The sequence below is a fragment of the Furipterus horrens genome, unplaced genomic scaffold, assembly GCF_987537825.1.
Source record: "Furipterus horrens unplaced genomic scaffold, mFurHor1.1.pri manual_scaffold_6, whole genome shotgun sequence".
In the NCBI taxonomy this organism is placed as follows: Eukaryota; Metazoa; Chordata; class Mammalia; order Chiroptera; family Furipteridae; genus Furipterus; species Furipterus horrens.
Window position 1 is genome coordinate 36,342,401 of NW_028327176.1, and position 27,972 is coordinate 36,370,372.

Below are 27,972 nucleotides of genomic sequence, written 5' to 3' on the forward strand. Positions count from 1 at the left end.
AAGATAGACTCGGACTTTTTCACATTAGAAGTAGAAATATATATGTAAAGGAAAAGTTAACTGGGCTCCGTACAGCAGGTTAAATACGCAACCACTTCAAATGGAAATGATCTAGTCCTCTCTCACAGTTCTGAGAATGTGCTCTACCTTCCAGTTCTCCGTAGACAAAATAGCAAAAGCATGTAATTGCATTAGCAAAGGCCCCTTTGATTTAGACTTAAATTCACCTCTGACGCACCAAAGTTTATATTAGCAATTACCAAACTACTATTTTAATAACCTTTTAAGCTTGCAACATTATTTTTCCTCATGCGTATTCCGGGTCACTGGTTCAGAGGTATATATGCTTCCGACTCGCCAAGTTGACAGGTCCCCATGGCATCCTCACTCAGAAAACATTCAGTCAGTGGTTTCATAGTGTTATGATTGTTCCGTCTTCTTCTAAGAGTTTTTGATCTGGAACACGGGTTTCAAATTCAGTGTTTGTGCCACTTGCAACGGGGGTTAAGCTCACTTCATTAGAAGGAATGAAACCATTCTGTCCAGACTCCAAACTGAGTTCTATTTGCGTTAACGATTCCAGGCTCTCTGTGGCAGGAACGGCTTTAGGAATCTGCTGCGGGACTCCATTATCTTCAATAACAATGTCATCTTCGTCGCTGTCTTCGTCCTCTGGCTCAAAGCTGGGTTCCACCTGCTGCGGGTAGCCAAGAAGGCTGTTATCAGTGGACTGGCCGGAGCTGCCGGAGGTCCGACTGTTCCTGACAACGTTGTTCCTCTGGTTTGCTGGCCTCACTGTTATGATGAGGTTGCGGCTGTTTGCGATCATCATGTCTGTGACTTGATCCAGACTCTTCCCTGAAACTTCTATGCCATTAACTTCTAAAACTTCATCATTAACGGCTAACAGTCCTGTGCTCTGAGCCAGACCTCCCGGGACAAGCCTGGATATAAAGATCCCTGGGACCTTCTCTAAGCCGTGCGGTGTTACCCTGACACTGGAGCCGTCCCGGATGTAGAACCCTAGGGGTTTCTCGGTTCCATATTTGTAGAGACGAACCCTACGATGCGTTTCCGGGAGAATATCCACGTCTATAATAGAAGACACGGGTCTGAAGTCCTGGGGCATACTGATGACTATATGTGGCTTTTTTCTGTGGTTGTCAGGACGCAACACATTGGTTAAAACATTCTTCTTCTTTATTAATGTGTCTGTACCAAAGGCACTGTAGTCTGCTTCTTCCTTTTTTTGTATAAAAATCCTAAGCAGTGGATTGGCCGTTGAAACAGCTTTGTGGTAATTATCGTCATTATTTATAGGTAGTAAGTCCCCGTGGATGTCTGCATAGCCTACTAAAACGTCAACATTGGGGATCTTATGAACGTGTTGCAGTAATCCATAAAACTCCTCAAATTTTCCTGGTTTTGATCTTTCCAGTGAAAAACGACGAAATTCAGCTCCGAACTTGCTCTTCACCTCCATGGTGCCCAGGCAGCCGCTGCCCGCCCCGTGTCGGTGGCTGCGGTTCATGCTGAGGCCGGGCCCCGCGGCGGCCTCTTCCAGCCGGGCCGCCCCCGGGGAGCGCGGGGAGAGGGTGCGCGGCCAGAGGGCTCCGGACGTGGCTGCGGCCCGGGAGCCTCCTCGCAGGCACCTGCAGAGGGGCGGCCGCGGCTCGGGGCTCCGCGCAGAGCTCTGCTCAGCTGGCTCCTTACGCGGCGAGAACGAGGGTCCGACTCTACAGTAATACTTTTTAAAGCGCACTGTTTACTGGGCACCTACTGTATGTCAGGTACTTTACTGGCATTGTCTGGCCTAAAATTCTTGGTCATCTTGAATAGCCCACTCCTTCTCACACATGACATCTACTTTGTTAGCAAATTCTGTAGGTTTTACCTTTATTTTATCCAGAATCCACCATAGTTAGTTAATGCCTTAGACTACCATCCCCACCCGGTCCAAGTATGAGCATCTCTTACCTGGATACTACAGTAGCCTTTGCTGCTTGCTCTCCTTGTTTCTCTGCAGCTTCTCAACACAGCAGTCAGAGTGGTCTTTTTACAACACAAGTTAGGTCACTACTCTCCATTGGCCACTGCAGAGTAAAAGCTAAGGCTTCGACAATGGCTTATGGGACCTCCACAACGTGCCCCCATTCCCCTACTGGGCCTTAGCTACTACTTGCCCTCTGACTCCACTCTGCACCAGCACACAGGCCTCCTTGCTGTTACCTGCAATGATTCTCAGAGTGTGGACCCAGATCAGCATCACCTGGGAACTTCTAGACATGCACTTCTTGCAAGCTCCCCACCACAGACACATCAGACCAGAAACTCTGAGAGCAGGCCCAGTAATCTGGGCTTGATCATGATTCTGATGTAGCCTAAATTTTAAGAATGATTGAATCAAGCTTGTTATGACATGGAGCCAGTAGTAACTGCTTCCAAAGCCTGTGTTTTTGTCACTACAACAGTGGTTCTCACATACATAAGAAACACCTAGAGAGCTGGCTAAAACAGTTTCCTGGGAACCTGCCCCAGAGATGATGTCTTAGTAGGTTGGGGTGGGACCCGTGAATCATATTTCTAACAAGCTGCAGTTGATGCCAATGTTGGTACTCCAAGGATCACACTTTGAGAGGCGCCACTCTGAGGACAGGTACAATTCTGCTGCAGAGCTCTGGCAGTTAGAGTTCACGCTGCTTTGATTCTCTGCCCTCAGATATCCCCTTAGCTCACTTTCTTCTTTCCTGTCTTCTTCAGTTGTCACCTTCATAATACAGCCTCTACACTATCTAAAAACACAACCTACCTCCCACATACACGTAACCCTCTTCCCCATTCCCTGCTTTGTTGCGGTCCTCAGCACTTGATACCATCTTACAGAATGTAGGCACTTTATTGCACTCCACAGATGTCGCATTCCTTACAAATTGAAGGCAAGACCCTTCACCAGCAAAAAAGATTACATTAACTTTATTGAGATACTAGTTTTATCGCAATACTTGCTTTCTTGTGGTGCTCTAGAACCAAACCGGCACTCTCTGAGGTATGCCTGCACATGTTTTACTTATTATTTCTTATCTGCCTTCCCCAATCGAATATAAGCTCTGTGAAGGCAGGAATTTTGTTTGGTCACTCCTGTATCCTCAGTGCCTCAAAATTCATAACTCAATATTTGCTGAAGGAACAAATTATTCTTACATCACTTGCGATAGGTATTATTGTCCTTATTCTGCAAATGAGGAAACCAAGGCTCAGAAGGTAAATGCCTTCAAGCCCATTAGTGTTTTCACTCTCTTTTCCTTCTAGTAAAAGATTACTATGGAATCATAAATTTCACATTTATGTACACCATGAGTACCTAATTGGTGAATGCTTAGACATGCAAGTAAATAGCCACAGTCCTTTCCTCCAAGGACCCAATTCCAGTACAAGCGTATTGCTGGGTTATAACTATGAGAAGCATTCGGAAAAAAAAAGAATGTGAGTAAAACAGTGATGAATCAATCACAACCTTTAAATAAATACTTTTATCTCTGGAATGGTAATAGAAAAAGCCATAGAAGTTCTTCATACTTTACCAGTAATCAGTTTTTCCAAATCGTTGACAGAGAGCAATTTTTGTTGGGATGCAGGGAACCTGACTCCAAGTGTACTGAATATTGTGTGTGTGTGTGCATGCGTTAGAGTAAGGGTTGGGAGTGTACAGCTAAAACAGCCAGAGTAAAAACCATTCCAGGAGATTCACTAGTAATAGTAAATATTATAATGGTTCTCAGATATAAATACATAATGTCCTGATGGTGGGTACCTAATGATGAACGAAACACAATCTTTGCCTTCATGGAACTTATTGATTGGTAAAAGTTTTTTGTAGTGCTTACCAAAACAAGTAAACAAAAAGTAGGTACATGAATTATTAATTGTGGTGTTATGAAAGAAATTAAGGAAATACTAAAATGGAGACTACATGGGGTTAGGAAGGGGAAACCTAGGAAAAGTGTCTAAGATGACTTTTAAGCTGAGACATGAATGTTAGTGAGCCAGCTGTGCAGGGCATTGGGAACGAGCCAGTCCAGGTAAAGGGAAGGCAGTACATACACATACTCGAGGGGAAAGAGACTGCTAAAAGAAGGGGTGGGGGTGGGGTGGTTGGAGAAGCGAGGGGAGAGAGGCTTGAGTACAACTGAAGACATGAGCCGGAGCAGGGTCACACACTATGATAAGAGGGCAGCATTTCATTGTAAATGCACTGGGAAGCCATTGAAGAGTTTTAATTGAAAAAGGACTTGAAAAAGGAGGTGGACCTGGCTTTGGTTTGAAGTGAGGTAGGGGTTACATTTTAAGGGCCATGTATAAGGCCAAACAGAATTGTTCACTTTCTCTCCAAATTTGGACTCATATCCACTCACCTTCCATGAGTCAGGGTTTTGATTTTAAAAGCTTCTATGTAAAAGTATTCTAATTCATATTCTTTCATTTTTAAGTATATGATATTTAAAATACTCCCTTTTATAATGTTGACTACTCCTTATTTAAAAGGAGAAAAATTCCACAAACTATTTCTTTCTAAACATTTCTTTAACACTTTAAAGAATTCAGTAACTTTCATATTTTTGTACTAGTATAATTATTAGAAGCATAAAGTGGTAAGAAATTGAATTGTTCTGATGCGTCCACAGTGGTCTAGTCTTTTCTTGATAAATAGCAGTGGTCATTTGGTAGCTTTTATAAGTTTACCAGGTGAGATTTTAAAATTAAATAGTTATCCTTATCCAGATAGCTGAATTTACTAGGTAACTAACTTTTAAAGATGAATTAAGATTATGTAACAGCCACAATGAAATACTGCAAACATGATTTGTAATCATGATCATTCACTGCTCCTTCTTTACTCCAAGCAAATGAGAGTCACTGCACTGGTATCCTGTAATGAGTAATCATTATTAACACAAATCCCATTATCTTAGATGATGTAGAGCAAGACGATATCCTATGTAACTGTGACTCTCTCAGTACTGAAATGCTTACTGGGATAATTTACTATTTAATACTGTTTTTCAGACAGCATAAAATAGAAGATGCCGGTATAGTATGTGTGTCTGAAAAAAGAGAAGAATTCAAACAAGAAAAGGAGCCTGGAAAAAGTACACCACATCCAAAATCATGTGTCAAGAGAGGACGTGTCTATTATGCTAAATTCATTGACACAAATGCAAGAACATACAATGATCCAGTGCCCTACATAGATCCTCAAAATGGGTCAGAAAATCAGGTCAGACAGATGTTCATTATATACAAATATAGATTTAGATTCAGAAGCTGTTTTGTTTAAAGGATGTGACTGCTTAAAGGATGTGATCTATCTCAGACTAATACATTTTATAATCCAATAGTTAAAAGCAGTAACCTGGAATTATTCTCATAGACAACTTTTACATATATAAAAAATACATTTTTGCACATATATTCTATATATATTTCATATATATATTCCATATTCATTCTAGGAAAATGATTATTTGGATTCCTTCCATACACACACACACACACACACATACAGTCACCACAGTAATGCCTGGAGGTTACTGAAGAAATCTGTTGTATTTGTGACAGTTAAACTATAAAAACTTACCATGATACTCTGTAATTCAGATACTTTCTACAAAATAATAGCTACCATTTATTGAAAGTATATAAAGTGTTAGGAATGAGCTAAGTGTTTTATATGTTATATATTTGAATTTGCACAATAATTTCTAGGAAGTATTATTGGAAATATTTTTCAGATGGTAACATACTCCAAGAAGTAAATTGACATGTCTGAGATTACAGAGTAAGCAAATGTGATAGTCCCTTCTCTGACCCAGGAAATGTGGTTCCTTTAGCCAACCACACTTTCATTCACTATTATACAAAATATATTCCATTATCTTCTTTTTCTTACAGTCAGGTTTGTTGAGCTATAAGTCATTGTATTAGTTGCCTGTTGCTGCTGTTACAAATTACCACAAAATTAAACACTAGCTAAAGCAACACAAATTTATTCTCTTATAGTCCTGGAGCTCAGAAGTCTAAAATCAGTCTCATTGGCTATTGGCAGAGCTGGTTCCTTTTGGAGACTCCAAGGGATGATCTGTTTCCAGCTTCTAGAGGCTTCCTGCATTCCGTGGCTCACTGCCCCTTCCTGGTCAAAGCCAAAGCATCTTCAGATCTCTCTCTCTGACTCTCCTACCTAACCTCTTCTTAGGACCCTTGTGATTACATTAGACCCACCCAGATAATGAGATAATCTCCCCTTATCAAGATCCTTAACTTAGTCACAGCCCCAATGGTTCCTTTTGCTGTGTAAGGTTGGGTATAGTAGTGAGTTAGGTGTAACTGTGATTTTAGCTTAACATTTAAATGGAGATTGCTTTTAGAGGACTGTCTTTATAATGATAACATCACCTGTTCTTGTCAGGTAGTAAACCTTTACAAGGGCAGTTTTAAGACTATTTTATTTTATAAAAATTATTTTGGACTTAAAAGAAATGGATAGACTATGCCTACACTGGGGAAATAAGTTTATACAGAAAAGAAGCTGATTTAAGAATAAAAATATGAAAAAAGTAAATAAATGAACTGAAGTGTGAGGAGCTGCTATCAGTAAGACCAGTGACAGAAGAGCAGCAGAATCTTTATTAGTGCTAAAAGCTAAATGAGTCAGAGACCTTAAAGAGATGGTAAAAGTAAGTCTGAAATGAAGTAAGAGGACAGACAGGTAAGAGAGGTTGATAGTAGACAGAAATAAGGAGTTACAAAGAAAGACTGAACATGCCTCACAGAGTTAAAAAGCATGATTGACTCGGGTGTGGAATAGAGGGAATGTTCATATTTAGAAAGCAAAACAACAATAAAAGCCCTTGACTGTACTCATTTCCAAGTATCTGTGGACTAAACAAGCACTCATTTAACGTATTTGTAAACTTTGTTCTCTTATTTTTAATTTTTTTTTAAAAGATTTTATTTATTTTTAGAGAGAGAGGAAGGAAGGGAGAAAGAGAGGGAGAGAAACATCAAAGTGTTTCTTTGCCTCTTGCACACCCCCAACTGGGGACCTGGCCTGCAATCCAAGCATGTGCCCTGACCAGGAATGAAACCAACAACGTTTTGGTTCACAGGCCATTGCTCAATCCTCTGAGCCACACCAGCCAGGGCTTGTTCTTTTATTTTAGATGATAGGTTTCTTTTTTTTTTATTTTTTATTTTTTATTTTTTTTTATTTTTGGTTTTTCAATTACAGTTGTCCCCTTTTCCCCAAGTTAGCTTGGTTAAAAAAACAATTAACTGATTTTTAGTAATGCTGGCTTTAAAATACGAGTAATGAACATGAAGTTGTCTAAATATTTAAATTGACATATTTGGTGCCTTATGTATTTTGCTAAAATAATATCTTTAGAACACCAGATTGGTTGATTTTATTTATTTACAAGATTTTTAAATAAAATAATTAGTTATACAGTTCTACCTAGGGACATAAAACTGGGGGTGCTAGCTGACATATAAAGGTGATTTTAGCTCAGCCACTTCCAATGAAAACTAATTTGGTAGTCTTGTATTTTTAAATATTGATATTTTACTTTATTTATTTTTTAAAAATATTTTATCTATTTATTTTTAGAGAGAGGAAGGGAGAGAGAAAGAGAGGGAGAGAAACATCAATGTGTGGTTGCCTCTGATGTGCCCCCAAATGGGGAATTGGCTTGCAACTCAGGCATGTGCCCTGACTGGGAATCCGAACTGGCAACACTTTGGTTTGCAGGCCAGCACTCAATCCACTGGGCCACACCAGCCAGGGCTAAATACTGGTATTTTAAAAGAGATCACACTATTTTCCAAAGTGGTTTTTTTTTCTCAAAAGTGTACTTTTGAGAGCACTGACCTTGCTTATATGCTCAAAAAATAAAGTTCAAAAGTCATATAATGTTTTTTAAAAGCTGTATTTTTATCTACCCTTCTCAGAGCTTCACGATTCACATTAGCATATAAAGGTTTGGAGAAATCCTGTGATAAGCTTGCTTAATTTTTCTTATCACAATTTTTCCCATATTTATTTAACTATGGAAACCTCTTTCATGTATCTCCTATTAATATTCTGTAGAACTAGTGTTCCACAGAACACAATTTAGTGATAACTTACTGGGACATTACAAATTGCTTAAAAAGAGACATTTTTAGCACCCCTCCTGGTGTCCACAGCACACTAGAGATGACCTTAGGAAGAATGTAACTCCAGTGCTTGGGAGAGCACTTCAACTTTTTAAAGTCACTAAGCTCTACTAGTCAAATGTGATGGTCTCTGTGTAAGGTGGTATTGAAAGTCCATATTTCCAGTCAAGGTAGCAGCAGAGGTAAATGCAGTTCTTGAATCTTCTCACAACCACATCAAAGTTACAAGTTGAACTATAGAAAAACCATCATTCAGAACCACCTGAAGTATTGCTGAACAGAAGTCCCACAACTAAGGGTATAAAGTAGAAGCTGCATGAAGACTGGTAGGAGGGGCAAAGACACAGGACAGGCTGGTCCCACACCCATGTGTAGTGGCTAAAAATCAAGAAGGATATCTCAGCTGTAGAGGTCCCTGATGTGGAGCAAGGGTCCCAGCCTCACACCAAGCTACCTGCCGCAGGTTCCAGTGTCAGGAAGAGACATCCCATAACTTGTGGCTGTAAAAACAAGCAGAGATTTTGGCTGAGTGAGGGGGGCTCTGGAGTCCCAGGCAGCTCCTTTTAAAGGGCCTGTGCACAGACTTACTTGGACTCACTCCCTCTGAGCTCCAGTGCTAGGGCAGCATCTCAAAAGGCACCCAGTTCATACAAGGAGAAGCTGAATTGTTTGGCCTCAGGGTGGAGCTGTAGGGGCAGCTTTCTCCAAGACAGAAGTGCTGGCAGAGGCCATTGTTTTATTTCTGAGCCCTTCCTGCTCTGAGCCAGCAGGCAGAAGCCATACCTGAGTCTCCATCAACCTATCACTTAGTATATAAAGGTGGATACTCTAGGTGTGCCCCTACTCCCCGTCTCCCATGTGGACTGTGTATACCACCATCATATTGTAGTTGAGCCTTGATTTATGTCAGCACAGCAATATGAGGAATTTCCCCCAGGTTGATTGGCTACAAGGACCAGCTAAGACTACCATGGAGGATCATCTTTTTTATTCTGAGACCCTACCCCACCCACTTTGTGGGCCCACTCACACTATTTCCAGTGGCTTTTCCATATGAATGGCCTGTCTTGGTTCATGCTTCAGACTCCTAAAATCTCTGAAATAAGCATCATCTGGCCTCATACCTCTCACTAAGTCGCCCCAGGTCCAGTACTAGCCACAGCTGGGCTTGGCCTTTGTTTGCACCTTGGCCTCTCCTGGGCACTTCCAAGTCCAGCACAAGTAGCAGCTATTTGCAGATTGCTTTGGAGCTCATGCCAGGTGTCCTGGATCAGAATACAGGTGGCAGCTGACCTTGGCCTGCACCTCCTGAGAGGCCCCAAAGTGAAAGCATCCAGTGGACAGCTTCAGACCATGTCAAAATACCACCCAACCACCTTCACAAGTGACACACTCAAGGGACAGACTCAGTGGGCACCAGAGCCCCACTGAAGTAAACCCTGCATGGCTGATCCTCCATGGTAGTCTCAGCCAGTCCTTGTAGCCAATCAGCCTGGGGGAAATCCCTCATATTGATATGCCAACATAAATGAGGATCAACTACAATAGGATGGTGTACACAGTCTGCATGGGAGATGGGAGCAGGCACACCTAGAATATATAGCTCAGGTGAATGGGGAGGTTGTACCTCTGGACCCTATAGGACACCTATTATACCAGGCCACTCTACCAAGACTGGGAGACACAGCAGCTCTACCTAATACATAGAAAAAAACACAGGGAGGCTGCTAAAATGAGAAGACAAAGAAACATGTCCAAATGAAAGAACAGAACAAAACTCCAGAAAAAGAACTAAACAAAATGGAGGCAAGAAATCTACTAGAAGCAGAGTTCAAAACACTGGTTATAAGGATGCTCAAAGAACTTAGTGAGGACCTTAAACAGCACAGAAAAGATCCAGTAAGAAACAAAGGATACACTAACTGAAATGAAGAATAATTTACAGGGAATCAACAGCAGAGTAGGTAAAGCCAACAATCAAAACAGCAATGTGGAATATAAGGAAGCAAAAAAAAAAAAAACCCAATCAGAGCAGCAAGAAGAAAAAAGAATTTTTAAAAATGAGGATAGTATAAAAAGTCTCTTGGACTACTTCAAGCACACCAACATTAGCATCATGGGGGTGCCAGAAGGAGAAGAGAGAGAACAAGGAATTAAAAACCTATTTGAAAAATAATGACAGAAAACTTCCCTAACCTGGTGAGGGAAAGAGACATACAAGTCCAGGAAGCACAGAATCCCAAACAAGTTGGACTCAAAGAGGACCACACTGTCAGGGTAGCCCTGCTCTGAGAAATTGCCCAGAGACTGCTGTGGGAACAGATAACTGGTTTATTGAGGGAACAAAGGAAGGGGGGAGGGGGTTAAGGGGAAAGGCAATTCCCAGGACTGACTCAACGGCCCGTAGGAGCAAGAAAAATGGCGGCAGAGGCGGGGGCGGGTAGCTCCTGGTCCTCCTCGTGAGCCTATAGGAGCAAGGGAATAGGGGAAGGGTGACTCCCGGTCCTCCTCGTGGGCCCATAGGAATCACCACCAACACTTCTGCAGGCACCTTTTTTATACACCTTTCGATAAGGGGGAGTTTGCTTATTGACATATTCAGTAGGTCATTTACATCTCATTGCTTTCCTCCTCCCACATCAGCTTAGTTAACATTTTGGGCTAAGTCCATTAGCATTTCCTCTGGGAAAGTTTCATTTCAGTCCATCAACATATCTTTTGGGAAATGCTAAGTTCAGGGCCAGGTTAATTACCAAAGTCCAGGTGTACATGATCTGACACACACCAAGACACATCATAATTAAAATGACAAAGATAAAGAATCTTAAAATCAGCAAGAGAAAAGAAGCTGGTTACTTACAAGGAAGCTCCCATAAGACTGTCAGCTGATTTCTCAACAGAAACTTTGCAGACCAAAAGGGATTGGCAAGAAATATTCAAAGTAATGAAAAGTAAGGATCCAAAACCAAGATTACACAGCAAAGCTATGATTTAGAAGGATGTATAAAGAGCTTCCCAGTCAAGAAAAAGCTGAATCCATCACCACCAAACCAGTATTGTATAAAATGTTAAAGGGTCTTATTTAAGAAGAATAAAGAAAAAGATAAAAACATGAACAATAGAATGGCAATAAATTCCTATCAACAACTGAATCTAAAAGAAAGAACAAGCAGAACAGAAACAGACTCGTAGATACAGAGAACACTGATGGTTGCCAGATGGGAGGGGGTTGGGGATGGATGAAAAAGGTGAAGGGATTAAGAACTACAAATTGGTTGTTACAGAATAATCATGGGGATGTGACATACAGCACAGGGAATATAGTCAATAATATTCTAATAACTGTGTGGTGTCAGATGGACACAAGGTTTATTGGGGTGATCTCTTAGCAAGTTATATAATGTCTAATCACTGGGGGGGTAAACTTGATACTAACATAATATTGTATGTCAACTGTAATTGAAAAATAAGAAACAATATTTTTAAAAAGTCCATATTTTCCTAGGAATCCCTCAAGTGTGATTTTATGTTCCACGCCTCTGCACCGCCAGCAGCTACCTTGGTCTGGCCACCGTGGCTGTTGCTGCAGGGCTTGGCTTGCTACCTCTTGCTTCTTTTAACTGGTTTCTCCAGGATGTCTCACTTTCTTTTACTACTTATCTCCTGAGGATTCTCCCTTAATTTCCCAAAGAATGGAAAATAAGTAATGTTTACTAATGCATTTCTAAAGGCTTAGGGAGAACACAAGTATAACACAGAGACACTTCACGGTGCTTTCGCAATTTGACTGTGGGGTTCATAGTGCATGGCTGTTAGGCCTTCCGAGGCCAGGGGAAAACAGGAGCCTCATCACCAGGAATCTCCAGGCACTCTCTACCATGGAACCCCAAAGACTGTTATCCTGGGGCAGGAAAGGGGACAGGCCTTGGGCTGGAAGGGAGGACTTCCTTCTATCTTTGGGTCCAAAGTTTTTTCTGTTTGTTTTAATATTTTTATTTATTTTCTTAATATTTATTTTATTAGAGAGAGGGGAAGAGAGGGAGAGAAACATCGATGTGCAAGAGAAACATCTATCAGTTGCCTCTTGCACACCCTCAACTGGAGACCTGGCCTGCAACCCAGGCATGCGCCCTGACTGGGAATCAAACCAGTCACCTTTTGCTTTGTGGAATGATGCTCAACACACTGAGCCACAACAGTCAGGGGTGGGTTCAAAGTTTTGAACTGGGAACAACTATCTTTTTTAGGCAAAACCCCCTCTACCATATGCCAATGCGGTCTGACCCCCAAAGCCTAGACAGATGGTAGACAGAGCAGTAAATTTTTAGAGTGTCTTTTTAGAATGAGGAGAATTAAGAAAAAACAAGCCTCCACCTATATCTTTAATCTTATAATCTCTCATAAGCAAATGCTTGGACCAAAAAAGCAAGCACATGTGCATGGGTGCACACACACTCGCCCTCTTCCAGGAACAAACCAGACTTTTCAGGGACAGGGCACACTCTCCAGAAATATAAACAAAACATTTTCTGAACTGTAGGATTCCATCTTGCGGAAGTGAAAATCCACCCAATTTATAACACTAATAAGAACATTTTCACCAACTATGGGGTCTTAAAGTCATTAATCACATTTTAGAAAAATTGTTCATTATTTCCTTTGTGAAACTAAAGAGATCATTTTGGTAAAATTCTAAATTCAAAAGAATTCTTGGAATTGAATCAGTATCTGCTTTAAAGATAGTTTTTACACTATACTCCTGTTCAAAGAAAAAAACCCCGAAGTCTGCCAGGCATTTCCTAGTGGTTCACTTATCCCAGAGCTGCTTTCCCAGTTATTATGTATTAGCAAAGTAAGTTTCTAAACAACAAACGAAGATGATTTTAAGTGCAGTCCTTAAAACCTTATCATAGGAGATCTTTCTGAGGACGCTCACTTGGTGCCTTTTACTTTTACTTTTGAAATAATTTAAGTAAGTTTGTGCTCACCTGGTTTTGCATGCCATAGCAGGTTTGATACAGCAATGTGGCATGGAAGATAGAAGTGTGCACAGGTGGGTGGGGTTTGCGTTGGGGTTGAACTATGACAGCCCTTCTGCCTGCTGGTGACATACCTTGGGGAAGTTAGTTTATCTGCCAGCGGTTTCCTCGTCTATTAAGTGGGTGTACCTACCTCGTGGAATTGCAGTGAGAGTGAGAGAAGACCTTCGTATCCTAGACCCCCGAGCATAATAAGCACTATCATAATCGTGGAGCTCCAAGAACCAGGCAACCAGGCATGCTGACAATAGTAAAACCTGACTATTTTCAACCAGATAGTGAGAAGACACCATCTGTTCAGTAATCTGCTCTAGAATTCCTAGGATTTACATCAAGTAGTTTTATTTTTTGTAACTCACCTTTTAACCCATTCTGAAAAATGAGGCAGCTGGTCTCTCCTATTCTCCAAAATTCCCTACTTCCTAAATGTCTTTGATCTCTGCAGACTTACTCGTTACTTCTGGTTACAATTTGTCATTGTCCTAACAGCTGGCACTCATTTAAAGTTGCAAAGTGAGGTCTAGCTCTCTGTTCATCTATGCATGTTCATCTCATCTTTTTCAGTCTGAAGATAATTTCCCTTACCAAAGAACCTAAAGTTGAGCAGCTCTGACTTCAAGCTCTGAAGAGTGTACTTTTCCAAATTTTTAGCCTTTTCTTGATTTCCTGCCCCAACAGAATTTTTCCCTGCAGAAAACCCTGTGGTTGCACAGGCATTATAAAATAAAATTGAAAAGAAATAAAATAAAATAGAAAAATAGGCAACTGCGCTGCATGTAGTAGGAGTAAGTATTGTTTTGGGGATAACTATTTAGTTTTATGTATATGTATGCATTGTGTGCTCTTGCATAACAATATAAAATGTATTTCATGGCGTGGATCATGGACTTGGAAAACCACCATTTTGGATAATACATTATTTTTATTGTCATAATAAAAAGTATAGAACATAATTTTTAGATTAAATCTCATTTAATACATATGCATACCAATGTAAATATATAATAAAATTGTATAAAATAGAAATATAACTATTTTGTCGATTTTTGTAACTATCTGTTAATAGAAGGTAGTGTAAGAACTTAGCAGCTGTATTTTACTAAAGTATATATATTTCATTTTTAGATGTCTTTTAAGAAATATGTGAAAATATCTTCATAGATTTTAGAACTTTGTTTTAGAATGTCCACGACATGTTGAATCAAATTACTAGACATTCGGAGACATCAAGCAGCACACAGAAAATGTCCTACTATATCCAATTTTGTGTTTCCAATTTTTTTTTCCATAAAGGGTGACTGGTGGTCATATGATAAAGGACTGGAACGTCACTTCCAACCACCATATGATACTAAAAGCACCCAGAGGAGTGACTTTCAAAAACCAACATGTCCATTGGTTTTGCCAGTCAAACATAGCAAGTTGCAAAAGCCTTCATGTGGAATAGGTAAGTTTAGCAGTGGTAAAACCTCTTCTCTATTATCTCAGGTTACTCTTATCAACTTCAGATATATTAGATCTGCTGGTACCACTTGAGAAAATTTCTTCTCTACAGGAGCTGAAAATATATGGTAAACGCAGCTCTTGACAAGTTTGTCCTTTATCCCTTCCTGGTGGGCAGCTTATCTCCAAACACATTTAATATAACCTAATAAAAGTGTACTGATCATTAACACCAGCCTCCAAGTCAGAAACTTAGTAGCATTCTGTTCTTTCTTGCCACAAATTTTAAAAATCATAACTATTAAAATAGTAGGCGATGCTAAAAGGCAGTATTTCTCAAAGTGCAATCTGAGGGACACTAGTTTTCTTGTTGTTGTTTATAGATGCTCAAAAAAATTCAGTTTTGCAAAACTAAATTATACAGTTAAACAGATTATATGTTTTATATATTAACATATATACACTCATCTATATATATATATATATATATATATATACATACATACACAGAGCTCTTAATACCGTTATTCTGAGCATAGACATAATGAATTTCCAAAAAGAGGAATAAATAATGCTATTTTTCTCACTGACCACTTCACCATTTTTTAGGGTATGATCTTGTAATTCCTGATATCCCACAAAACATAATTTAGGAAATATTCACGCTGTTACACACACTATTAAAACATTTTCAGATATAAAATTTATTTTGCCTGATCATGCCATTATAATAAATTTAACCCATGTCCTAGTCATTCCTACTTCTGGATTAGGATTTAGCATGTCTTAAAAGAAGTGCAGGATTCAGTAAAAACAAAAATGTATTTATTGAGTACCCACTCTGGTCTTTACTCCATACAAAAGTTCATTAGCTCAACTTCAAATTTTCTAAACACAACAGAAGACAACAAACAATTATTTTTAGAGGTCAGCAGTCCCTCACTTAATTTTAGCCTTCTGGCCTCTGCAATGTGGCTGTTCTACTTAAGCATACAAAAGGCAGCTAGATTGAAGGTCAGGACAAATGACCTTCAAATGGTCGTATTCAGTATGATTACCACCTTAAGGGTGGGAGTTGAGGGAGAGGGCTGTTAAGATAACCTGTAACAATGGCCTCTGGTTTAGAAAGGTAATAATGTTTCCTCTTCTGATTTAGGATGGTAAACTGAATACAAATGCAGTGGTTACCTCGGTACTTACCGTTAATCCATTCTGGAACTCATGATGAGTGCTGGAACCAATGAGTTTTGAACAATGAAGCATTTTCTTGTGTAGGCATCGTCATGGCTCATACAAGTTCTAGCAAGGGCCATGAATCCTGATCAAGTGCCGAGTGCTGAAACATTTTTTTTTCTTGTCAAAATGTGACGAGTACAGGGTTTGATGAATTCTGAAGTTGACAAGTACTGAGGTATTCTTATCTAAATCCCTGGCCTCCCAAAACCCTATTCAATGATAGCAAATCAATTGATCCATAAAAGTAAAGAGAATGGAAGGAAGAACTTTCTGGAATGTGAGAAGAATGAAAACCTGTTAATGGATAAATGAGAGACAAGAAGCAATAGCCTAGAATATATAGAAGGAGATGCAATAAAGATGAGCCAATCTGCCTGACAAAACCCCAAAGTAACTATAGGCTCAATCACCAGGCATAACAGAAGGAAAGGGGGTAGGAAGCATCAGAGGGTTACTTGAAATATCACAGAGCATAAAAGAATGACAACCAAAACACTAGGGAATATTAGAGAATAAAAACAAACTGGAGAATCAGTCTGGAAGGTCCAACTTCTCCAGAGCTCTAGGAGTAAAGAACGTAAAAACTGAAGGTGAGATAGTTGTCAATACTGTAACGGGGGACCACCCCCAGAAATGGGGAGGGGTGGAAAAGTGCCAAAGACTGCAGATGCCTGTGTCACCCCAGGAAGCTGGACGACACACACATGACTCAGCAGAAAAGAAGCGCGAAGGGCTGACGCTTGGAGTTAGGGAGGTGATTGGATGGGCAGGACATACTCTCCCATTTACTTCCATTGCAAGGGGATTATGGGGGGTGGGGTCTTTAAAAGCAGAGTGCACAGAAAATGCATACTTCTGCTCTCCCTTCCCTTGACTGGCTGGTCAGAGCTGGGGGGCTCAGGCTCCTGAACTGTCAGGCCTTAGGGGAACTGTGTCACCCGGGATCATTGCCCACTTGCCTGGCCGGAGCCCTGCGGGCGCTAGGTTGGTAAAAAGGGAGTGAGGAGGTTTGAGCTGGGGTGTCCTGGGAGGCGGGCGTCTGGGCGGCAAGCCCCGTGTCCCTCCTGTGTGTGGGAAGCTGCAGGAAGCTGTCAGAGGCGTCCACCCATCCTCCGCTAGCACTGGCCTGGCGGCAGCAGGTCCCACACCCCTCCCTGTGGACAGTGATCCACCAAAAGAAGCCACAGAGGCAGCACCTCAGACACACAGCACTAAGGCACAGGGCTTAACAGCAGCCAGAAGAGGATGGCGTGCTGCCAGTAGGCTGCCTGGATGCACAGACTCTGAAGGATGACAAAGATGGTACTTTGGGTGGGAGGAGAGGGTCCTGGTGCAACCTTGAACTGAGCTGGTAGAGGGTAGCAGGGTGATTTTCTTTGAGGCATTTTAAAAGAAACGGGCTTTGAGACAGAAACCTGCCATTATTTCAAGCTGTACATACTTTAAATACGAGATTCCTTCCCTTTCCACCAGACTCTGTCTCCAGAGTTTTTGCCTATGGGTGGCAAGCGGTAGGACCCCACTGACTGTTCTGGAACAGCACGAGGCTGTCAGGTAACAATACAATACATTCATTGAGAACGTACTGTTTGCTGGGACTTCTGTGGAACTTTCTAATTCTCACACAAACCCTATGGAATAGTATAGTAATACAGTGAATCCTCTCATTTTTCAGATAGAAAGCACAAAATTTAAATAACTTGCCCAAAGATACACAATTGGTATATGAACTCAGTCTCTGACCCCAGTACCTATAATAATAACTAGTGCTCTACACAGCCGCTACAATAATAAGAAAGTTTCCCAGTATAAAAGAGAGGCATTAACGGACTTATGGACGTGGACAACAGTGTGGTGATGGTTGTGGGAGGGGGGGATATAAGGGGGATAAATGGTAATGGAAAAAATACAATTAAAAAAAAAGAAGAAAAGAGAGTCATTAAAAGGGCCTACTGAGAACTTCGAAGTATGAAGGAAAAAAAAAAATACACACCTAGATATCACTATGAAATTGCAGAATAACAACTATCAAGTGAAGATTCCATAAAGAGAAAGAAAAATAAGTCACCATCTAAAAAATAAGAATCAATATGGAATCAAGCAGCAGTGAGGCAAGAGCACAATGTAGTTGATGTCTTCAATGTTCTCAGGGGAAATAATTTTTTAACCTAGAAAAGAGGATTTATTTGACATGGACACTAGATCCTTTTTTTTTTTTCAAGTGGCACTGGGCATTGGACACACTGAGAAAAAAATGTAGTCCTGGAACAATATTTGGACCATAAGTGAACAAAATTCAATTATATTGTAAATGCTATTTAGGAGGTCTCAACTTTTAACATCAATCTAGAAACACAATATGGAAAATTTAAATATGGTTACAGAACAGAATTATATCATCAGCTTTAACAAGAAAGTATATACGCAGTTGACAAAAGATGAGAAGTAGAAGACAAGGGTGCTAATATTATTTAACAGGAACACTCAGGAGATACTACCCAAAGTAGATGAAACAAGGAAAAGACATTTAAGGGTAAAGTCAAAGTAACTAATTTAAGAACCAATTTTCTCTCCAGCCCTGGCCTCTTTACTAAACTTCAAGACTAGGTATCCAACCACCTACTTAATATCTCTTTTTGGATAGCTAATCTCCTTTTCAAACTTAGCATGGCTGGAATAGAACATCTTGTCTCACCCATCCAAACCTTCCTCCGCCAGCCTTCCCTATCTCAATAAATACCACCTCTATTCCCCCAGATGCTCAAGCTTTGATAATCTGGAAGTCATCTAAAACTCCATACCCTCCACAACTAATCTATCAGCAAAACTTGACACCTTAATTTTCAAAATATATCCCAAATCTTCTTACCATTGTAGTGCAACCACTGCTCTTCTGCTTCCATCCTTTCTCCTCCATAATTTGTTTTTCACACCATTATCAGATGGATCTTTAAAAAGCATAAATGATACCACACTCCTTTAGGTCCTCCGTTAGTTCTCATTGTTGTTATGAGAAACAAAGTGGCCTACTACAATGCTTAGTATAGTGGACAACAAATGGTAGCTGTTTCTATTAGTAATTATTGCATTATACTAAATTAGACCAGAGAAGGAAAACTCTGACTCCAAAAAACCTCCGCTGCCTTGCGGCATACCTCTTCAGGGGAACGGCTAAGGGAGTAAACCCCGACAGAAAATCCGGAGCCGGAGTCCCTAAGGCGGTTCGACGTTGTAGTCAACACCGGCAACTCCTGCGGCGCACCTGAAACCAAGCTGTATTGACTCCGTCTTTCCCTTGGACCCTTCAGCTGCGAAGAGAGGGGGGGTCTGCTGCATGGGCAACAGCAGACCCTCCATATCACCCTGCCCAGGCTCTGTAGCTTCAGCTTCACTGGAGAGGACACTCCAGCGTCATCGCAAGATGTCGATTCAACACGGGAGGAGACAGATACCGTGTCACTCCTGAGTCGGACTGCACAGCCATTCTCGGCGGTGCAGATAGACTCTTAAGAAGCTACACCATCGTCTCTCGAGACGGACGGCTGCCGACGACGATACTAAATTAGATATTGCCTTGGAATCTAGCTTTGGGAACCTGGTGTGAACATCTTCTTTCTCCCTCCATGTGCCTTCTCTCCCTTCTTCCCTCCTTTCTCCTCCCTCCTCTTCCTTCTCCTCCTCTTTCCTTCTTATCACTCTCCTTCTGTCTCTGTTCTTTTATTGGTATTGCTCATTGCCAAGATCATTACTGTATCCCAGGTCCTAGCACAATGCCCAGACTCAATTAATATCAATTGATTAGTTTAATGATAATTACATATTATCTAACAGATTACTTTAAAGTCATAAAGTAATTTAAACTAGCATACACACCAATGTAGGCCTGAAATTTATTCATATTTTAGATGGTATTTCTATATTAGATGAAAATGATTTGAAAAGAAAATATTTTAATATAATTTTTGAAATAATGTATATAAACTAGCCTATACATGCCAGATTATGCATGTAGACATAGAAAATGTATATATAAACATGCACTAATGCCACTTAAAAGTCATCTCATAGTCATTCTGTTCAATCAGCCCACTTAATTACGCCTAGACTTTGGCATTTCAGCAATGTCATCTTGTGCTGACAGTGAAAGTGCCCTTTATGTCTTAAACCAGCACACAATTTCCAGGCTGCCATCCACAGTTAGTCCAACAAATGACTATGCTCCAGAATATATCCGAGTCCCTGTAAGAATAAGTATTCACTTTTGGTTTTATATAATAAAACTATAAATTGGAAGGGCTGAGCTAGTTTGTGAAGGAGGTATTTCATATTTAAATGAAACTTTGGCTGTTTATCAACTACTATTGATATATTAACATTCTTTTGAATTTCAAATTCAGATATAGTGGCAAAAATAATTTTCTAAATAAGGTTTTAGTTTGTGTTGCTTTTTCTGCACCAGGGATAACATAACAATTACTTGCTGTAGTTATTTTCAAATTTCTGTTTTTATCACTGTATTTTGAAAATCTATACTATTATTTTTACATTAATAATCTTCTTGGGTAAGATAAAAATAAATACTATGTAGAAGAATGGGTTTTCTAATAGACAAATATTACTCATGTTTTTCAAGAAGACACAAAATGTTAAGAAAATTTCTCAAAGTAAAAGCTAAATTTCCTCCAATATGAGCAATATGTTGTGTATTTGAATAAATCTTGGCTTTGCCAATAAAATATAGATGGCTAGATGCCAACTTGTTTGTTGTATCCTTGTTTAGAAAATTTCTATTTTAACTAGATCAAGTTTCTAAGAAACAGTGAGTGGATTTTAAAAATTCTTCATAGACTTTGCCTTATTTTTTGTAAGCCTTACCTAAAAGCCTTCTTTTAAGTAATTAGTTTGGATCTGATTTGAATTTTTATGTAGAGTAAACACTAAGAACTTGAATATCTTCTTTGATGTTTTCTCACATAGATGTTCTTCACTACTGTTGGCTTCTTTAAAAATCTCATATATTTGCATAAATGAACATGGCAGTTATGTCTAATTTTGACAGGCATAATGTCTGGGTAAGGAATTTCTCTCTATAATAGCTCAGATTACCCTTCCTCTCCTTTTATTTGTCCCCATGAAAAAATGTTTTAAGTTATTATTTTTGAGATTTTTAAAGGTTCTGATTACTACTATATAAAAGATGATTCATTTAAATTTATTTAATTGACTTCCTTCTGAAGTATTTGTTTGCTATCTGCATAACAAAGCACTCCAAAATTTAGTTGCTTAAAAGAACAACCATTTTATTTTCTCATGATTCTGCCATCTGAACGGGGCTCAGCTGGGCAGTTCTTCAGCTGGTCTGGCTGATGGGTGCTCATGGGCTTGCATTCAATTGGTAGATTGTCTGAGGACTGGACTCAACTAGGACACTGGAATGATTAGGCCTCTCCATCTCCTTGTGGTCTCTCCATGTGATTTCTCCAGCAAGGTAGCTGGACTTCTTACATGGCAGCTCAGGACTCTCAAGAATGCAAAATCAGAAGCTTTAGGCTTTCTTAAGGTTTATGCCTGGAACTGGCACCATGTTACTTCTGCCAAATCCTATTCATTAAAGTTAATCACATGGCCAGTTCATAGTAACAAGGAGGTGACTGTTCAAGGATGTGAATACTGGGATGCCTGCTTCATTGGGGCCACCAATGTAACAGACTACTGTAATGTCCTTAAATAGTTCTTTCTGTGAGAATTTAGGAATGACCAACTCTTTACATTTGTCTGAAAATGTCTTTAAATTGCCCTCACTCTTTAATGAAATGAATGATGTCCTATCTCTTTTAGTTTTCATGTTACAAATATTTCCAATCTACTATCTGTTAGCTTTGCCCATGGTGTTGTTCATGGAACAGGAATCCTAAATTTTGATGTAATCAAGTTTATCAAGTTTTCATCTATGGGTTATGCATTGGTTGTTTATGATGAGTTTTCCTACCCTTAGGTCTTAAAAATAGTATCTTATATGTTGTCATGGTTTTATAATTTTACCTTGCATAATTATGTATTTAAGCCTAGATTCCACTTTTATTTGCAGTATTAAATAGGGGACCTATTCCTTTTTTCTCTATGGAGTGAAGTTTTCTGGATACCAACTACTAAACAATCTATACTCCCATCGTTGACTAGTGGGACCTTCTTAATTGTATCTTAGGGTTTACTATATAAATGGATTTGTCTCTGAGCGCTGTTCCTTAGGTTAACTTTCAGTTGCTGAGTACTGTTTTTGTTATATAGATTTTTTTGTTTGTCTTAATATCTAATAGAGAAAGTTCTTATTCTTTGCTTTTCCTTTTCAGAGTTGACCACTCTATTTATGGACCTTTATTTTTCCATTTAAACTTTGGAATTCATGACATTCCTCCAAGTATTCAGCTGCAACTTTGATTGGGTTGTGTTGACATTATAGATTTAGAAAAAATTGCCACCTTTGTAGTAACATACTATATCCACTTTTATCTAAGTGTATGAACAGTTTATTCAGTTCTACTTTTTTGTTTAAAAGTTTAAAATGTTTTTCTATAAAGGTCTTCTGAATTCTTTGTTATTTTTTAGAAACTTTATACTATATAGTTTTTGTTCCTACAGAGAATATATATTATTTTTCATTTTGTTTCCTAGGAGATTACTGTCATTTTAGCAATATGCTTTTGATTGTTAAATACTTATCTGCTTACCTTGCCACACCCTTATTCTCATAATTTATTGATTCTAGTGGTTTTTCTATTTAGGTAATCATATCATCTACAAATAAGGAGTTTTTTCTCTTCCTTAGCAATCATTATACTATTTTATTTTTAAAATAATATTCACCAGAATCTCTATTAATATGTTAATCGGTAGAATTTTAGCTCAGAGTATTATGGGTGTAATACTTATTTTTCTATTCCTTAGTCTTACTCTTTGTTTCTTTTAATTTAATTAATTTATTTTTTAGAGAGAGGGGAAGGGAGGGAGAAACACTGATGTGTGAGAGAAACAATCAGTTGCTTCTCGCATGCCCCCAGCTGGGGACCTGGCCTGCAACCCAGGCATGAGCCCGGACTGGGAATCAAATCACTGACCTTTCGGTTCGCAGGCCTGCATTTAGTCCACTGAGCCACACCAGCCAGGGCTAGTCTCTGTCTTTTTAAGGAAACAAAAAATTGTATTTTCTTCTATATACCTTAGGCACCCTCCTTGATTTATTTCTATTCTTGAGTTTTTCCTCTAGGAATTTTTCTAAGTAGGACTGTTATGGGGGAAATTTTCAAGGTCTTTTTTTACCCCCCAATATTTTTTATTATGGCTTCAGAGTTAAATGTCAGTTTAGTTGGACATAATAATCCTAGTCTTAAAGTTCTTTTCCATTTAATATTTTAAAATATTAAATCAGTTATTGTATCCTATGTAGTTTTGAAATTTGATATAAATCTGCTTCTCACTTCTTTGTTGGTAACCTACCTCTCCTCTTTGAAAGCATGTAGAATTTCTCTTTGTCTTAGATAACCTTAAATTTCTCTATAAATGCCGTAGGTGTGAGTTTTTCCTATCTACACTGCAGGATTGGGAAGAGTGTGGCAAGCAAGAAGACTCGGGTGTAAAATTTAAGGAGGCACTCACTCCTAGGATCATGCAAGTGCCCCTTGAATTTTGCATCCCACCTGCCTCACTTACTCCTGGCCCTGCTACCTGTGTGGTAATCTGGGAGCCCTTTCAATATGAGGTCTTTGAACTTTAATTCTTGTATAGTTATCATCATTATTTCTTCAAATACTTCCTTCTCTCTATTCCTTCTTCCAGGTCTCCTGAATTCTAGTGTTGGTACTTCTACTGTTCATGTCTCTTAGCTTCTATTTTATATTTTTATTTCTTTATCGTTTCCTGCTGCCTTCTGGGAGAGCTTCTTAGCCTGTTTTTCTAGTTCATGAACCTTGTTATTTATCCCATCTTTTAAAATTTTTAATTATTATTTTTATTTCTAATATTTCACATGACTTTTTATGATCACTAATTCTTGCTTCATAGTAATACCTTCTATATCTTTGAGGATATTTGTGATGCTTACTTTAATTTTTAGTGCATAGATTCTAGTAATTCTATTTCACTTAGTATATATTTTTAATCTTGTTGTCTTTCTTTTATAGTGTCCATCTAGCTTATCTTGGGTCATATTGCCTGAGGAGAATCAGCAGCCCTGTGTAGGCAAAGGCTAAAGACAAGGACTGGCTTGTGTGCCTCCCATTGAATTTAAGGAAAGAAAATAAGAGTCAGACTGGAGAGCATCAGTCCCCACAAAACCGATGCTGACCATCTCCATTTGTTGCCACTGCTCTAGATCAGTCCTCAAGTCAGGACTATACTTCTTTTCCCTTTAAACTCTTAAAAAGAGGCACCAGTGAGAGAAGGACATCTTCTGGTATTTTTAATCCCCCAGCACTGATGGTTACTAGGGGAATGGTGGAGGAAATGCCCAATAGGGCAGCAAACACCGCTTTTTAAATCACCTTCTTACCCATAGGGGTGCCTGTGCTGTTTTGATGTTACTGAATTGACAACAGATGGCTAGACAGTTCCTGCCAGTTTCTGCAGCCCTGTGGCAAGCAGTGATCTTCCCAAGGCAATGTGGGGGGAAGTCAAGAGCAGATTTCAAAAGCTTTCCCCAACCAATTCTCTGTTGGCTGCATCTGACCTCCCCACCCTCCTGCAAGCTGCCACCACCCCTTTATCGCCTTACAGATTTTTTGTAGTTCATCAGATGCATGCTTCTTCTTCCTTCCACAGCTTCCTCTTTTGTCAGGACACTGAAGAGTCAGCCCCTGCCTGACTTTGACCCCAGCATCCTAGAGACTTGGTCTTTAATCCTTACGATTCTGAAAGCAAATTATTATTATTCCTATTTTTAGAGAGGATGGAATTGAATCTCAATGAAATTAAGAGATTTTGTTCCAAGTCACACAGCTAGGAAATGTGGTAGCTGGGATGGGAAAACCTGTCTGTCTTATCTCAAAGCCCAGGCTGGGATACTTCATTAACCCCTCCTGATTAAGGCCTAAATTTAGAGCTTCTTTATTTTATTCAAAAAGTTATCAAACTGTGTTTCTGAAAACACTAATGTTCTGTGAGCTGGACCAAGGCATTCATCCAAAAACTGGTAGTCTTTCCCCAACTGGTTGGAAAAAAGTAAGTTATGGTTAGAATTTTCAATGTCATAGTTGTCCACAAATTTCTATTAAATCTTTGGCACCTGCTAGTCTTTTGTGTGCTAGCAAATTTTTTTTAAAAGGTAATGATTAAGTAGGAAATGAGTTTTGAATATCTGATCTCAATTAGAAATCAAGAAAATGTTATCAATTAGCTTTTTTATTTTTAACCTACTAACTGGGAAAAGGTTGTCATTTTGTATCAGGTAATATATATTTGAACACTCATCATTTTTTGCTGGCAATGTTAGTTTATATCAATGTCTGAATATTGAATTGAATTCATGAATGCTTAATAAATTTGAATTTACTAACATATTTCTCCTTCATGTATATCCTCCCTAATTTTAAAGACATGATTTAAAATTTTTCAATTTTGTATTTAATAGTTAATTCATGCATACAGTACAAAATTCAAATGGTACAATAGGATATACAGGGAAAGTGAACCCACCTCTATCTTTCAGTCAGCTACCTCTCTCCTCATACAAAACCATTGTTACCAGTTTCTTGTTATCATTTCATAGATATGGTAGATGTGCATAAGGTCTTAAGTACATATTTTTTATAAAAGGGGGAGTTTTCAAACTTTTGGCTTGATAGAATTTTATGCCACTAAATTGGGGATTACCCTGACTCCTTACATAACTTTGTACACTAAAAATAAAGTGAGTTTTAAAAATTATTTAAAATACTAGCTCTGACTGGTGTGGCTCACTGGGCTGAGCACCATCCCACAAACAAAAGGTCATCAGTTCTATTCCCGGTCAGGACACATGCCTGGGTTGCAGGCTAGGTTCCCCGTAGGTGGCGTGTGAGAGGCAACTGATCAATGTTTCTCACACATCAATGTTTCTTTCCCTCTCTTTCTCTCTCCCTTCCCCTCTAAAAATAAATATATAACATCTTTAAAAATTATTTAAAAAACTAAAGATAGAGTAAGTAGAGAGACCAATATAAAAATCCCTATCTGCCCATCACCCAGGTTGATTATTTAAAAGTCAGGGTTTAATACTCTTGCAAATTGTCAGAGCTTCTCTTAATGAGAAATAAAAAGAATTAGGTTTTCAACTACAACTGCAGCAGCCCCAGGGTCTTCCAGTTCATTCTGGTGGTGCTAGCTGGGAACAGCTTATCCATACACTTCTCATAGCATTTCTGGGAGTAAAAATAAGTTGAAAAATATATTGTACTTATGCTTTTCTCAAAACTTCGGCTGGTATCTTTGCAAGTATATCTAACAGATTTTTAAAGCCATTCTTGCATTAATATTAGTTTTTTTAATTACCAGTAATTGCATATGTGGAGTTAAATTGGTTGTTTTAATCTGGTTCCTTTCATAGAGAAAGAATGCTGAATCCATTACATTTATTATTTAGATGTGTGTAAATAACTTTGCATACTTAAAAGAACTTAATTTCATTAGCATTTTCAATAAAGCATGAATATTATGAATGCTGATTTTATGTGCATCCACAAATCCAAATTCTGTCCTGAATTCACAAATCTACTTTTTCCCCCTTAGTTCCACTTGCCTCTCCTGATGCATCTGCAGAACTTCAGAAGAATTTTATAGAACGCATCTCTTTCAAACATCAATATGATGCCCGGAAAACTCCCAATGAGCCTATCAGGGGCAAGGTGAGACAGTATTTAGAATCAATTATTGAATACTTTAGGAAGGGATATATATTTATGTTAGAACTAAATTTAAGCCTTTTCAAGTCATAATCACCTTTCTCAAAGTTTATTTAAACAAGTTAACATGGTTATTAGTAAAATAAAATCTCAACAATGTCATAGTTAAAACTAAGGAATGATGTCATAATTTTGGATCACAGTCTTTGGAATTCGGTTTGAATAATTAAAATCTCTCACTTAAGGTATGAGCAAAGCAGTTGGATGACCTTTTTGATGTGCTGACGTGTGTGTTGCAGAGGGATCAGACAGAAATGTAATAGTCAATTGCTGGATTTTTTCCAACTAAAAATATTTGTTTTCATATTTCACTGTAACTAAGTCTTTTGTTGGAACTAATAGACATTTGGGATACAATCATAAGTCTTCAAGTGTATGAACTTTAGTTCCTATAGCAACCCATAGAACAAGAAATGAAATTTGATATGAATAGTCTCATACAATCCAAATGATAGCAAAGTTGAGAATGTGAGATAATTAGAAGCTGCATCTTTAACTTTCTGCTTTCCCTTCCTGTACATTTTCTGGTGCACCCTATTTTATAATTTGCTTAAAAGGTTCACCAATAATTATCATGGTCTTAGGTGACAGCCAGTGAAGAAGCAGAGACCTAAGTGCCTGAATCACCAGGCCTTGATTTAACACACGAATTCAGTTCATAGTTCCAGCAACTTGTGCTCCCTGGTTAATGTCAACTTTGTTTTCCTTTCCAGAGACATGGAGTCTTTATTCAGACAGAGATAAAACCAGGGAGTAGGCCAAGAGTTCCTAAGGGAACAGCGGTATTACTGAATGCTCCAGGGTCATGCTCATCAGAACAGCACAAAAAAACAGAGAAAGGAAATTCAGCCGAAAGCAAAATGATCTCACCGGGTCTCTGCCGACAAAATTGACAAGAGCTGTTAGAGACTAAAGTTCACTTATCAGAAACAGACATCCGAGAGGCAGCCAAGGCATGCCCCAGAAGTCCTGAGAGAAGAGAGAAGATTGCAGATGCCTTTCAAACAACTACAGTAGATGCTCTGATCCCCAGGCACAATCCCTCAAATCCACCAATAAAAAGTCAGGATAAATTATCATCTTCAGATAAAGACATAATCCTTGGAATGTAG

General features: G+C 39.0%; 2 protein-coding genes across 2 annotated transcripts; one reads left to right on the forward strand and one right to left on the reverse strand.

Moving 5' to 3' along the window:
- Positions 1–378: 378 nt before the first annotated feature.
- LOC150005977 (partitioning defective 6 homolog beta) lies at positions 379–1,722 on the reverse strand. The gene has a single exon (XM_090280255.1). The coding sequence runs from the start codon at positions 1,529–1,531 to the stop codon at positions 413–415; it is 1,119 nt and encodes a 372-aa protein (XP_090136381.1). The 5' UTR covers positions 1,532–1,722; the 3' UTR covers positions 379–412.
- CIMIP6 (ciliary microtubule inner protein 6) lies at positions 1,530–27,972 on the forward strand. Its single transcript, XM_090280736.1, is given in 5 exon segments — positions 1,530–1,741; positions 5,065–5,275; positions 14,544–14,697; positions 26,688–26,803; positions 27,574–27,972. Coding segments are annotated over 5 exon segments (1,092 nt in total).